Source organism: Clavelina lepadiformis, chromosome 3, assembly GCF_947623445.1.
Source record: "Clavelina lepadiformis chromosome 3, kaClaLepa1.1, whole genome shotgun sequence".
Classification (NCBI taxonomy): Eukaryota; Metazoa; Chordata; class Ascidiacea; order Aplousobranchia; family Clavelinidae; genus Clavelina; species Clavelina lepadiformis.
Window position 1 is genome coordinate 16,529,464 of NC_135242.1, and position 14,784 is coordinate 16,544,247.

The window sequence follows — 14,784 nt, forward strand, 5'->3', positions numbered from 1 at the left end:
AAACAAGGGTAGAAAATTTCTGGGCGAGAATTTTTGATATAAACCGGCCGACCTTTTTCTGCTTGAATGGATACTGCTGTACAGCCCAATTATGGTTTTTACAAAAACCAATTTTAAAGATAAAAATGACTAGAATGCTTTAACAAGTGTAGGGTAATTAATGCAAAATTAGCATTTCTATTTTCGAAATCATATTAAAAATAAATGTATGCACATTGCACAATACGTAAATATAAAACGATTTTATAGTACCGGTAATTCAAAATAAGACGAAATTTAATCATACTTTAAAAGCGAATTGCCTATATAGCTTAATTTAGGACCATCACAATAAATTAAATGTGAAACAGTAATCTCTACGCTAAAAATGCGCTTCAAGGTTCATGTAAATCAATAAATGTACTTAATTAAAACATATTGGATCAGTACAAATTGAAAATTTCAAAACAATACGAAACGCAAGACTTCAAAAAGTGTTCAGCATAACAAATTCGGATTTATTGCATTCAAACTAACCAAAGCGAAATAACTGATCATAAGATAACTGATAATTAATTGATCAATTTCAAATCCTATTTTAATCAATATTACTACTATAATTAGTATACATAAGATACAAAAGCTACGAGCGAAATTACTTGATGTGTTCTCAGAAATACTGCCAAGGGCCCCTTACAGGAATTTCATTGAAGTACGTTTAATATAAACAGAGCGGAGTAATACGTTATAAATGCAAAAGACCAAAAACAAACAGACAATAAAATTATAAGTAAAATTAAAACAAAATTATACGGCAATTGCACGGGAAAATTAAGATGATACAGATGTTAACATTGTCCTATAGAAAGTATTAACTGATAACCTAATAAGCGTTCTTTTAGGTGCTGAATCTTAACCTGCAATCAAATTTTCTCTATCACGTTTAGTTTGCATTATCGATAATAGTAGAATGAAACCGAAGTCAATGCACTCTTATTACAATGTTTAACATGTTAAAACAGCGCTAGAGGTCAAATTGCTACTATAAGGACCAACATTTGTTAAACTTTATCAAAATACTATTGATAAAATTGATGAATGAGTTCCTCATAAGCCTTTATAGTGGTAAAACCGATTGAGGTATAATAGTCATATGGCAGCAAGTATCTGAACTTATAGTCTACAGCAAATCTGTGCGTTAAAGGAGTATTACAATACATTATGGCAATTAAAATTACACAATTGTTTGCAGCAAGCTGTTTTCATTGCATGTCATGGTCTCTACCTTCATACTTGTATGATTGATAAGTTTATATCACTAAAATGTGTGGAAATTAACAATATTACTAGCAATAAAAGTAAAAGAAAGTGTAAGAATAGTCCCATAAGTTGATGGGACGATAAGTGTGAAGACTTTCATGTATATCAATGATAATGTTGTTGAATGTTACATCCATGTTCGTTTTCACTTGTTTCACTGCTTGTGGAGAACATGAGTGATAAGCTAATGATAAGCTTAACGCCAGTATACAAAAGAGAAGCTAATGATAACATTATAGGTGACTATTGCTGATGTTTACAGGAAAAGAGATTAATCTTGTATTTACGAGGCGTCCTAATTCTTGATTGATCCTTAGCGGCATGACTAATAATACAATTGACGTCAGCTGTTTACTACGTTTTGAGTTTCTGCTCTTTAAATTTGTTCTCATAACTACTAATTACTATTACTGCACATTTATGTTTGCAATATGACAAAAGTTTAGACATATGCATGATAGACAGTGCTATTTTTTACGTTAAAGTCAAATAAAAATCTTCAAAGTTATAATTTTCAATATCCTAAAAAGCAGACCTGATAGAAAAAGTTAATTGTCCGTTTTGCAAATCAGCGCCTTAAAATTAGCCAACAATAGCACTCAGGTACATGCAATGAAAATTTGCTAGTGATAATCAAAAATTACTACCATGTTTACTTCTGTTTTGTGATTCATTGCTGCTGAGAGATGACGAAAAAGTTTCGTGGATTTTAGGTGAGTTGTTAAACAAACCCGGTAGTGCAGGTGATGAGGAAAAGTCGTTACAGAGCTCTGAAGGATAACGATTTTCCTCTGGCAAAAATGTGCACCCTTCAGTATTATTCAGCAAAACAGAGTTCAAATTGGAATGTGACGCCAACTGCCTGCAATCAGGTTTATAAAAAAAATTACGTGATATATGAAAGGAGAACATAGAGAGCTTCTTGCATACTCAATACAATACTCACCGTGACGACATACATCAGCAATTACTTTATTACTAAATAAAGAAATAATATGACTAATCTGTGTGCAATCTTACAGCTCACAATACCTTCGAACAAGTCGGTAGTAGGTGCCTTGCTTTTCCATTAATTGTTTGTGACTTCCCATTTCTTCTACCATTCCTTTTACTATAACAACAATTCTATCAGCTTGTTCAACAGTGCTGAGTCTGTGAGCAATTAGTAAAACGGTCCTGTTGGATTTGCTCCTTTGCAAAGCTTCTTGAACCTACAAAATTCTTCAAGTTTTAAATGTCAATATTTAAAATAATGATTATAAGCCTACCTAGACATAAACATAAAAATTACATGCACCGTTTTTTTATATTTCTTACACACATTGGTATCTTAATGTTCCCAGAGAACTAACTGTAATCCCTAAAAACTTCACTTAAACCGCAAATGACCAATCTAAAATTTACCAAGGCTTCACTCTCTGTATCAAGAGCACTGGTAGCTTCATCTAGCACCAAAACGCAAGGATTCCGCAATAAGGCCCTGGCTATGGCAACTCTCTGCTTCTGGCCACCAGATAACTGAGTTCCTTTTTCACCAACCTCTAAATACAATTGTTGCGATTCCATAAAATAGAAAATTTTTACTTTAGGATTTATCATTAATAGTAAAATAGAATTAGCCTTTCACCTGTTTCGTATTGTTTATTCATCTCCATGACAAAGTTATGAGCATTGGCTTTAACAGAAGCTTTAATTACATCTTCATTTGTGTATTGAGATTGATCAAGCCCATAGGCTATATTGTCATGGACTGATCTGGCATACAACACCGGTTCTTGACCAACCATTGACATCTGTGATCAAACAAGAAATTGTTGGTTGGCTAAACTCAGATATCAGAAGCAAAAGTAAACCAGTAGTGAATCTTTATGTAATTGTATTTGTGGCAAATATGCAGTGCCTTAGTGGTTGGCCTCAGGCACACTGATTGAGCGTGGAACATGGAGCACACCATGGTTTTGTGGTTTTGTATGTTATCTCGACCTTAATTGTGTAGGTCTGTCTGGTTGCAGTAGGACCAACTTTGTAAATTTGTTTAAGCTTAATTAAAGTATTGTGTTATGATACACTTCAATACCTTTTCATGAAGAAATTGATGATCATAGCATTTTACAGATTTCCCATCAAGAAGAACTGTTCCATTATCAGGATCATAAAATCTTTGTAGAAGTTTGACACAGGAGGATTTTCCACCACCGCTCGGCCCAACTAGCGCCACCACTTCCCCAGGCTTTACTTCAAATGAAACATCCTGCAACAGCAAATATCGTTTAATTCTGTTCATAATTTTTGTACACTTACAAAGTTACATGTACAGTAAGATTTTTTTTAAATTGCACCTTTTCAATTTCTTATAAGACATAATCTTGATCATACCTTGAGAACAGGTTGATCAGGTCTTGTTGGATATGAAAAGCTAACGTTTTTAAACGAAATGTGACCCTTTGCGTTATCTGGCTTTTCACATCCATCGTCAATGCTAATTTTTGGCTTGCGTTGAATCAGTTGAAAAACCTTTTCTGCAGCACCAAGAGCTTGCATCAGTCCTGTTACATAAAGAATATTTGTGATAACTGTGATGATGTCCTAAAAATAAAACAAAATTAGTTTCATTACGGGATTTCAAAACGTTTGTTTTAGCCACACACTTATCAACAAGTTCTACATAACTTGTTACAGTCTTGAGCCGCTAACCTGTGTAGACTTCTCCGATTTCACCCATGCACTGACTCAAAGATTCTTGATAGAGAATAAATGATATGAAATTTTGAGCACTAAGAGCGCCTTTTGCTAATAGTGATCCACCAAACCATAGAGTTAAAACGGTCAACAGTAATTCTATGCTCTGCACAAAAACATAATACATAAAGGTGTGATTAATTACAAACTTAAAATAATGTTTGTCAGAGTACCATTTTGGATATGGAGCATTTCTGTTTTAACAAAGGTCTGCAGTCAGCAAGGTTCAAGTTATGAAATTCCAAGCACGAAAGAAAGAAAAAGTTCCTTGGCAGACGTAAGTGAAAGTTACCAAGATTGTGTAACTAAAGTGAAATTTTCCCCTCATTTTTGTTGGCAATTTTATGCTGACGCAATGTGAATCCAAGTGATCAGTGCTACTAAAATGTGCCTATACTCTATGCAAGCGGTGTGCACTGTGTTAAGTAAACTGTGAGTGTAATTGTAATTGCACTTGTAGTAACTGTAGATTGTAGAATATGTGAACTATGGACCATGTGCGCCGTAACGTCACAAATTGTTGCAAGTTCAAAAGGATCAACTAGTGATTTTCATGCATGGTCGTGTAATTATTGGGGAAAAAAACTATTTGGGGGCATAAAAAGCTGCTTTGCTGTCTGGGATGAAATAAAAATCTTTTTACACCTCAAAACACAACGTTTTAAACTGTTCAAAATTTAGATATAACTTATATCTTATAAAATAGATATAACTAAATTATGACGGTTACTCCAACAGAATCAAAAATTAGGTTTGTTAAGAAAAAACACTTACTTGTGTAGACCAAATGTACCCTGCATATGATACGGCTTGTTTTAGTTGAACTTTATACACATCTATTAGTTTATTATGATATCTTTCTGTTTCTCCTTTTTCATTTGCAAAGCTCCGAACAGTTTGCATGGAAGAGCATACTTCTTCAGCAACTTCATTTGCTCTTGCAAACCGATCTTGTACCAACTCTTGCAGTTTCTATGCCACATGATGCTTATTTATCTTTTACTGGTTAACAATGAGCAATAATTCAAATGGAAAAAGCATTGTATTGTAAAGCATACGTTTTCTCTATCAAATTTTGTACATAAAATGTGGCTTTTAACAAACAAACTAAAATAAATACCCAGAAAAATATGATATTGTGTTTATCGACTGTAAACCGCGGCTTATAAGTTTTCTGATTATGATTTTTGTGGCTTATTTTTGTTTATCAAACCAAACGTTTATCTAGTGCTTTCTTTTTGCTATCCACACTTTATTGACATGATTTTCTTTCTCCTGATTTCTGTATCTGTATTATATTCTGTAAAAGTTCATCTGTATCTCTCTATAGTTGTAGAAAAAAGGAATGTTGCAGAGGCTTACTGTACCGTATCTTTCAGTGCGACCTACTGTACCATTACGTGTGGCTTACAAAAAATATATATACTTTATTAACAAATCATTTTGTATTTTGATACCGTTTTATACAGCACAGCACCATGTTAAGTGGTTTTTGTTCGCAGAATATTATTACAACAATTTACTGGTATCTTCAATGCATGTTTACCTTGTAATAGTGTCCATATAATTCTGATACGCCAAATACCAAAGGAAAACCCATAAATGTGATGACTGACAATCTCCATGAAAGAGAAAACATAAAGACACAAGTTCCAATTGCTTGAATAAAATTTCTTATAAAAATGTTGCAGTTCAATCCAACAGTATCACTCATAGTAGACGTGTCAGATGTTAGACGTGATGTAATATCACCTTAAGATTCAAAAAGTTCAAACTTAGTTTTAAACTGGTATATTTCATATCAAGCAATATATTCAGTTGAAGGCAAACATTTAACCGTAATTATGGCAACTTACCAGTTTTTACACTGTCGTAAAACCCTATCTCTTGACTCAACAAGGACCCAAACAAGGCATCACGTACTCGTATATTAAATCTTTGGATAACATTCATAAAAAAGCCTGCTCTCAAACCAGAGCATATAGAAGCAGCCAGTGATATCAAACCCATTATAATAATGTCTTTAGTAAATTGGACTTTATCCTGAGAAGCAACAATGCCTAAATATAACAATATATATTAAAAAGAAGCCAATAGCAAGATTTAATATAGACAAGTAATATAGCTCAATTCTAGATAATTATGGTATTCCAATAAAAATCAAGATTTCATATATATACGAGCACAATAATGTAAATAATCGTGCATTAGTAAAAATGTTTTGAACTAAATGGTGCTAGATTTATAATACCTACTATTTACTAGTCTGATATAATTCCAAACACATATGTGAAAACAAGCAAATCTTGCTTCAAACAAAATGTTATTTCATGAAATTTGATTAGTGTGTTCTCAGTTTTATATTTCAATGTTTCCAGTATTCATTATATTATGACATACCTGCCACAACTTTTCCAGTGTACAATGGAAGAAATATTTGCGCAATGGATGCACCAACTAAAAAAAAAATCCCACACAGAAGCAATTTCCAGTCTGGTATTGAGTAAGAGAACACTGCTTTTAGATTTGCTTTGTTTGCCAATTCACCAAGACTCTTTTCGTCTTCATCATCATCCCCTTTGTTTTTATTTCCATTTTGTGTTTTTGAATCAGAGAAAGAACCATAGTCAACAGCAATGTTGTTTATGGCATTGTCTCCTGATAAACCTTTGAAATAATAAATGTGCATTTGCGTTAACTATTTTCCCCAATTTTCCGCAGTTTATAGTTAATTTATGGAAGAAATTAAGGAAAGTACATAGATATGATAGTGACACAGACAAAATCAATACATACTTTCATAAGGATTACTTGGTTTATCATGATGTTTTAGCAATGGTTCCTCTTCACTAATGGAATCGTTTTTGTGAGCATCACATTCATTGCTTGATTTTGAATTTGATAGTAGGACCGACAAGATATACCACAACAGTACGCTAAGTATTGATCCAATGATGCACCAACCAAATAAGGCAAAAAACCAATTTAATTTTGGCCCTGCCTGAAATGAATTATCTTCAGAAAACGCAATAAGTTTGGCACATAAATAGTATCCATTGGTAAAGACAAGCAATACAATGGCTCGTATGGATTTCCGACATCGCAATGAGCCTTGTGATGGGTTATAGAATACTCCTGTCGCGCCGCCGATAATTACTGAGTTCCGAATGTAAGTGAAGATACATATGTCCACAAATGAAGAACTAAAAGAAAATTCCTGAAGTGAAATAACAAAGAGCCCCCATTGGTTCCCGTGAATAAGCAGTAATGTGGTTATGAAGCAATCCAGAATAGCAAATGTGGCAATAGCAACAATTTTCAGTTTTAGTGATCTCATTTTCTTGATAATAACACAACTAAATACACAATTCAGCACAACAGACTATCTCACCGACTGTCTTGCAAATCACTATGTTTGGTACCTATTAGTTGAAAGAATATTGAATGTTGCATTTAATTTTAATATAATGTTAAAAATTGTTATAAGCATAAGGCAACAGAGCAATTACGCTATAATGTACTTTCCAATTCAATGAAAATGCTGAAGACAGAAGAATCTAAATTATAATTATATGCACATGTATCATGCAAGCATTTGAAAATTATAGCTCAGTGGGTAAAGTTGTTGTTAATTCAATACACAATTTTGAAAAACAAAGTGAACATATTCTTTATGACAAAAATAATCAGTTAACCTTGGTAAAGCATTTTTTATTTAAAAACAAAACAAGAGCAATCTCAACTAATTTGTCTAAAATGATTTTTATAAAACAACAATGTTAAATTAGAATCAAATTTTCTAAAATCTAAAACAGCAATAAATAAAATTTCACCTAGATTCAAACAAAAAGCAATGTAGAGAATTCACAGTTTAATATTTTGTTTTAAGTGTCTTTTCTTGGACCCTGCTTTCTATGTGCGACTTCCTCTTTCCAGTATTTCGCTGTTTGCATCTCATTTAAACGAGATAATGCTCTCTGAAAGGCAAATTCCTCCTCCTCCCCAGAAAAAACGTTAAGCTGAATAGACTCATCAGACTGATTTAAATTCAAATCATCTAAAATAATAGACTCTTTCATCATTACTGATTGTTTCTGTTGTTCAGTTGCTCTGGCAAACAGCTTTGCAGCATCAGTGGCAGCCGAAATAATCAAACCAACTTTTGCATCGTAGAAAGTATCAATCATTGTAATAAACCTTCGTGCTTCTGTTTTGCGAAATATGTTCATTTGTGGCACATTACGCACAAGAACGACATCAAATTCTTTACTTAGTGCAATATAGTCAATAGCACCTACAGGTTGCATACATAACTCTTCAAAAGTAAAGTCGGCAACTCTGCCGGCACACTTTGGAACTAAAAGGTTACGATTTAAAATACGTAATACTCTAGGGGCTGAAGCAATGGAGGTTTGTGCTGTAGAATTAAAAGCAGCATGATACCTAAACAATTCATCCATCTTTTTATCAACTGCTTGGTCTGCTGTAAGAAGATAAATCTGACCATCATAAGGTGTTCCAGTCAAGCGATAGTCCACAGCAGAATCAATTGAATGAGCATCACAGTACGTCTTTAAGATATCAATAAATGGAACAAAGTTACTTCTCTGAAGACCACCTTTGTATAGGTCTTCTGGAGGCCTATTACTTGTAGCAACAATTACAACACCATTTTTGAAAAGTTCTGTGAAAAGTCTTTTCAAAATCATAGCATCGGCAATATCCGTAACTTGAAATTCATCAAAACACAAAAGAGAGGTTGTTTTGCTTATCTCTTTGGCAACGGGACTGATTGGATCGTAGGGTTGTGGCTTAGTGCCATAATTTTTTGAAAGATTTTTCTTTAAAGAGTGAATTTTGTTATGAATATCTAACATGAACGAGTTAAAATGAATCCTATGCTTGCAATCAACATCAACACAAAAGTAAAACAAATCCATCAACATGGTTTTACCAGTTCCAACATTCCCATAGATATATAAACCCTTAGTCTTTTCTTCTGATTTTGATGTGAAATATTTCTGCAAAAAACTGTTGCTTTCTGGTTCAGCCTTATAACCTTTCAATCTTGTGTGCAAATTTTGTAGTATTTCTATGACAGCCCATTGCCTCTGGTCATATGTCAAAATATTTTCCTTCACAAGTGCATTGTACATATTACTTGGGCATTTTTCTAGGGTCGATGAATCCACAAACTCTTGTATGTTGAACTTGCTTTCTTCATTCAAATTTGAAATAAATCGTGAATAAACTGGTAAAACCCTTTGAGATACTGCATAGCAGAAATGGGAGTGTAAAAGTATTGAGTTATGGTAATTTAAAATTTTAGTTGTTAAGGATCTACCTAAAGCCATTATAACCTGTAAACGTGTGTAAATTAAAAACAAGCACCATAAACATTCAAATACACCAATACTTAAAAAAGTATACAAAACTTATCTTTTACTAGTAGCTATAAGATGGGCTTGTAACTCTGATATTTATTTAATAAAATGTGTAATTTTATTGCTCTAGAGTCTAGAATAACCAAATCTACAATAAGTACTGTAGTTGTTATTATAATACATATCGAATCAGGCAACCAAACAATGCTGGTTGTGAAGTTGTTACCCCCAGGGCAAGATAAGTGTCAGCAATGTGGTATAGTATGGTATCACAATCTTTATCCTCGGACTAAAGAGAATCTTCATATTTACTTTCAGTTAACCAAGATTTAAATAAGCAAAATGGAGATAAAACAATCTTCCACTATATATAATTTAAATTGTATATTCTTTATTGTTGTTATAAGCAAGTGGTAGTGATATTTGCCAACTGTAACTGACATGTATCACCAAATTTACCAAATTATGCCAAGTCTAAATATTTCTAATATCCAGTCATAACTCTATGCTAAGATTACCGAACTGTAAGCGTTAATGTATTACACAACCCAAGATTCTTTTCCTATTTTGTGAAGTAGATTTTAGGACCTTCAAAGGAGTAATATGTATAACACAGAGAAAGTTTCAAAGTTAAATCTACTTAAATAAAAAAATGAGTCATTTGCTCGATTGCCAAATAGTCATTTACATCAAAACCTTCTATCTACAGTAGTATACTAATAATTTCATATGAAATCAATGTAATTTGGGTCAGTTTACCCAGTCAGAAATTGAATGACTTAAACTACACAATACTCAAATTTGGCATTCCAGTACAATTTAATACAATCAAATGCACTTGAAGCAAACATATCCATAGACAAATTAAATACCTATACTGTACATATTAGCAAGACCTTCCTAATAAAAAAGTAGTGGCAAGCTTTAATAAATTGTATGTTATTATATAACAACAAGCTATTACCTAAGCTATGATTTAAAGGCATTACCATACTTCACACATATTGTCAACAATTAAAACTATCACACCGGCATTACTGATATTTAAATTGCAAGTTTTGCACAAATAAATTCTAAACTCCAGCAAAACTATCTTTATGCCATGGCTATTGCTGTCATTTTAAAATGCCATAAATTAAAAAAACACAACCATTTACTAATATACATAAATGCATACATATAAGCCAAATCATAAAACCTCATCCTCACCAACTTCACGTCATCACACTTAAAACTTCAAGCTGTCAACACTTTCATATTTGTTACATAACTGCATAATTGTGGTATATAGCCTACATGTCTGCTAAAGTCACTGGTCTAGTTATGAGAGCAAAGATCATATTCAGTAACAGAAATAACAGTGCAAACAATGAGCGCTTACATATTTTGATTGACAAATTTTTTTAAATGGCTATGCGAATATGATATTACGATTAAAAAATTTCTCTATTTTTTGTTCTGCATTGTATGTACTTAGTACACCATACTTCACATATTTGCTTGGTTTTGAAGTAGAAAAGTTTTAAGCAATAACAGATATACTTTTCTTGTATAACAGTTAAAGCAACTTGACTGATAATGATCAAAGAGCAAAACAATTAAGGAGTGTAATCTACCCACAATGCATTTGTGATCAGCTGTTGTGACAGCGAGCACAATCTTAAAATAGTTAACATTTCAAACTACATGCAGCGTATGGAAACATCTATTTAAAGAAAATGTGCCTGCAAAAATTTCCAGCTTATGCCTTTCACAGATTAATAAACCTTGCTGACCAATTTTTGCTTTAATAATAATTTCAGCTGCAATTACTCTGTTAGTTCTGACAAATATAGTTCATGCCATCTGTACAAACCTTGTCACCCTTTTATACCAAGTTCATACCAGAACAGCATTTAAAATCTATCATTAAAGAGTTCTTTTACCCCTAAGCAATGCAAAAAGTCAGGCAATGCCATCTAGAAATCATTATCTTAAACTCGAACTTTGGTCAACCATTACTTGAAACTGAAACATGACATCTTGGGCAGTACAATTGAATTTGGTATGTTTGTATCCACATCCAACGGTTGTTAATTTGCTCTTGTATAAACAGAAAATTAGTCATGACATTATAAAGGCATATTAAATAACCCAAGTAAATTTTCACTAATTTCTCCAGTTTAGAACGATACTTTGTCGGTAGTTGTATGTGCTTAAGTTAGTGGGATGATGCTTTCGCTAGCACACGTTTTAATGTTAGCAAAAGCCAGATAATATGTGATTTATTATAAATTTGTTACATCTAAGTTTACTTTTATCAACAGTTGGGTACAAATTGATAATAGACACAATTTAACAATGGTAGGCTCAGCTATATGAAAAAAAAACACCAAGCAGTTCTAAGCAACCACACAAATTATCAAGACTGTCTTTTTTCATTATGTCATGTGATAAAGTTTCATGATCTGAAGAAGTACAAAATTAAATGAGTAAGTGATATGGTTAAACATAATGAACAATCATTAAGTATGATCTTAAAAATTTAACGCAAGCAATGTGATGCAAACCATAAACAGAGGCAGTTCTACCAAATAAACTTTTTAAGACACTTTATTTCAACATGCACGAGACTGTACAAAAATAAAAAAGTACAATTAGAAAACACAGCTTTCCACAAAACTCATCACCAACATCAAGCAGGTTGGCCGTTTAAGGCAGGCAATCACCAGCGCACACCTCCGCACTCACCATGATCACATCAGGTGATCAATTGCTCCCATTTAACGAGCGAAGTGGGCAGTTTTTGACACCTTGCAGATATATTGATATGTGAATATTGTGGTATGGTTTGAAAATCTTTCTACTAGGACTGAGTATAAAATCAAGAAAAGGCCTAGGCGAGTATAAAATCAAGCCGACGTTTGTATTCTTGTTCTGCTGAGTTATCTCACTTTTTCAGCCATCAAGTTTTTTAATTAAAATTGGACGTCTGCATGTGGGCGCAATTACGTTGGATGCAATCCCATGTGGGTGCAGTTAAGTTGAATGAAGTCTTGTGGGTGCAATTCCCTGGTCGCTTTTTAAACCGTTATAATTCTGTGAGTACATCACTTTCCGTAATACATTTCTGAAGAGAATGTTCATTTCATTTCGTACTTCATTTATCTGACCAGATTAATGCTGTAATGCTGGTTCTGTTACCATTAAAAAAATAGGCCATTTGTCTAGCCTACGTTACAGTGCTGTATGCTAGTTAGCAACTAAACACTGCATCCAGACTGGAAAGTTTGCTAAGTGCGCGTAAGATTAAAATTAATTTCACAGAAAACATTTATTGTTTCATCATGTTGAACAGGGGATTTCTCACCCAAAAGCAGTAAACTTTCCAACGTGCCACTGCATCCGCATGACCAATGTTTTTCGGTCACAGACTCAATCACAATCTGGAAAACCAGATGTACAAGATTTTTCATGAAAACTTATTTTGGATGTGCATCTGGTACCAAATGCAGACCGGCTGACAATGGAATTAGTGGTACAGGAAGTTCGGCAATCGAAACAACATTCACTTATTTTATTTTTTACTCTAATTCTGTGGGATGCAAAATGTTGAGCTTTGATAAATAAAAGCATTTTTTCGTTTTCACCAGGCTTATGTTAGGAGAACATGACTGTAATGTGTTATTTAACAACGTATTTTCCCAAACTAAGCCAGCATAAAGTCCCTATAGCGCGGTGATTGTGATACTGACTAAACATGGCATGCATTGATTCGGAATCTGCTCTTGAGAAATATGTCCTCTTTATATTTCCCCTTTGTATTTCCCTTTTACGCAACTGGTTCGTACATAAAAGGGGGCGCTATAAAAATTCTAATACTAATTTTTTTAAATTTATTTATATTTTCTGAACAGGATAATAAAAATAAGAAACAATTCCAACAATAATGTTCAAACCAAAAATAAACAAAATGCTTTAATTTGCAGTATGTATTGGAATTTTTTAATCTAGAAAATTCCAATCAAGAAAATAGAAAGATGAAAAAGAAGAAAAATTAATCCGCATGGATTTTCTAAATAGGAAGCTACTCTTTAGATAATTTTATTCAAGAAAATACAAGGCATTGTAAAATACCTGTATCGGATTAACCATAGAGTATACATAATATAGTCTGAAGGCTGCAATGGATGAAAAGCAACTTGAATTTGTAATTTACGCCTTCAAGAGTCGTTAGACTGCTATGTAGCCTAGGCCTATAAACTATGGATTAACTTCAAAATTTCAAACAAAAAATGTAAAACCGGAATATATCTACGCCTAGCCTACACAAAGAGTCTTTTATACTCTTTGGCTTCATAACATTAGAGCGATGGGCATGCTATATTAGTGTATTGGAATTATCTAAAGCCAAAGGTTTTTATTGTCCGTTAGACTCTTCTTGTCAATGAACGTTTGAATCCTTTGTTTATACTATCGTTCGTTTGTTTCTTCTAGCCAGCACAACATTCATACAAGTCCAATTCTTCATGTTCCAGAAAATGTTGTCGTATTAATTGCATATTAGAAGAATTTCATTCCAGGTTATTTGTGGATGTTTTCCAAGTCAACAGCAAATCAAGAAACTCCCAAAAACAAAAGTAGGCCTATATTTTGATCTTCCTGTTCAGTAGATATAAAATAGCCTACATACTTTATGTGCGTCATAACCAATCACAAACCGACACGAATGCAACATGTCCTATGAAGATATTGTTTCTGACCAATGAACTTTTGACAGCAAGATTACGTCAGCAGAGAAAAGTAAACATACAAACATGGTCAGCGTTATAATTGTATAATTGTCACTCTAAAACCACAATCACTTAAAAAGTAGGCTACTTTACCAAACGGACAGGCATCATAGTTAAATTTAACAAACTATCTTATAGCCACGTAAGCTAATAGGCTACATAAGGAACATACTTTAAATGGCACTTTTTTCCTGGACGGAGAACAGACACTCGCTTAATAAATGTGCCAAGGGTCTAAATTTTTACAATTCACTATTAAAATCGCTATAACATTATGAAAACAACATGTTGGTGGCACTGTAAAATTATCAATTAAAAGTAGCCTACTAATACGAATCTTTTAGCATTAGCAATCAATATTTTTAATTTTAGCAATAGTCTTTTATCAATGGAAAATGCCAATGAAATAGTTTGATTGAGGTAAAATTATAGTTTAGTTGCCTATCCTAACTAGTTTGATTTAGTGTAGGCCCCTATTTATCACATTTCCTCTACCTACAGGCCGCTGCAGAACTTTGTAGTGAAGGCAGCGCAATCATGCCTCGTTCCGAAAAGAATGTTCATTTATTTGATAATCTGCTTTCAGCGCA

The 14,784-nt window shown here is 33.1% G+C and overlaps 2 protein-coding genes across 3 annotated transcripts; both read right to left on the reverse strand.

Moving 5' to 3' along the window:
• Positions 1-157: 157 nt before the first annotated feature.
• Positions 158-7,379, reverse strand: LOC143448781 (ABC-type oligopeptide transporter ABCB9-like). Of its 2 annotated transcripts, none has more exons than XM_076948648.1 (12): positions 6,850-7,379; positions 6,439-6,705; positions 5,895-6,098; positions 5,585-5,790; positions 4,813-5,010; positions 3,994-4,144; positions 3,676-3,845; positions 3,377-3,550; positions 2,927-3,092; positions 2,704-2,840; positions 2,332-2,510; positions 158-2,161 (listed from the first exon to the last, which is right to left on the reverse strand). In XM_076948648.1, the coding sequence occupies exons 1-12, from the start codon at positions 7,373-7,375 to the stop codon at positions 1,933-1,935; spliced, it is 2,607 nt and encodes an 868-aa protein (XP_076804763.1). In that variant the 5' UTR covers positions 7,376-7,379; the 3' UTR covers positions 158-1,932. The 2 variants fall into 2 exon arrangements, with proteins under 2 accessions (XP_076804763.1, XP_076804762.1); XM_076948647.1 differs by having other exon boundaries at positions 6,835-7,379.
• Positions 7,380-7,460: 81 nt separating this feature from the next.
• LOC143448782 (AFG1-like ATPase) lies at positions 7,461-13,150 on the reverse strand. The gene has a single exon (XM_076948649.1). The coding sequence runs from the start codon at positions 9,390-9,392 to the stop codon at positions 7,923-7,925; it is 1,470 nt and encodes a 489-aa protein (XP_076804764.1). The 5' UTR covers positions 9,393-13,150; the 3' UTR covers positions 7,461-7,922.
• Between the last annotated feature and the right edge of the window lie 1,634 nt (positions 13,151-14,784).

Coding starts and splice junctions, on each gene's coding strand:
- LOC143448781 (XM_076948647.1), bottom strand. CDS start 7,375: ATGAGATCACTAAAACTGAAAATTGTTGCTATTGCCACATTTGCTATT. Junction 2,511..2,703: donor ATACAGAGAGTGAAGCCTTG/GTAAATTTTAGA, acceptor AGAATTTTGTAG/GTTCAAGAAGCTTTGCAAAG. Junction 2,162..2,331: donor TACTACCGACTTGTTCGAAG/GTATTGTGAGCT, acceptor ACCTGATTGCAG/GCAGTTGGCGTCACATTCCA.
- LOC143448782 (XM_076948649.1), bottom strand. CDS start 9,392: ATGGCTTTAGGTAGATCCTTAACAACTAAAATTTTAAATTACCATAAC.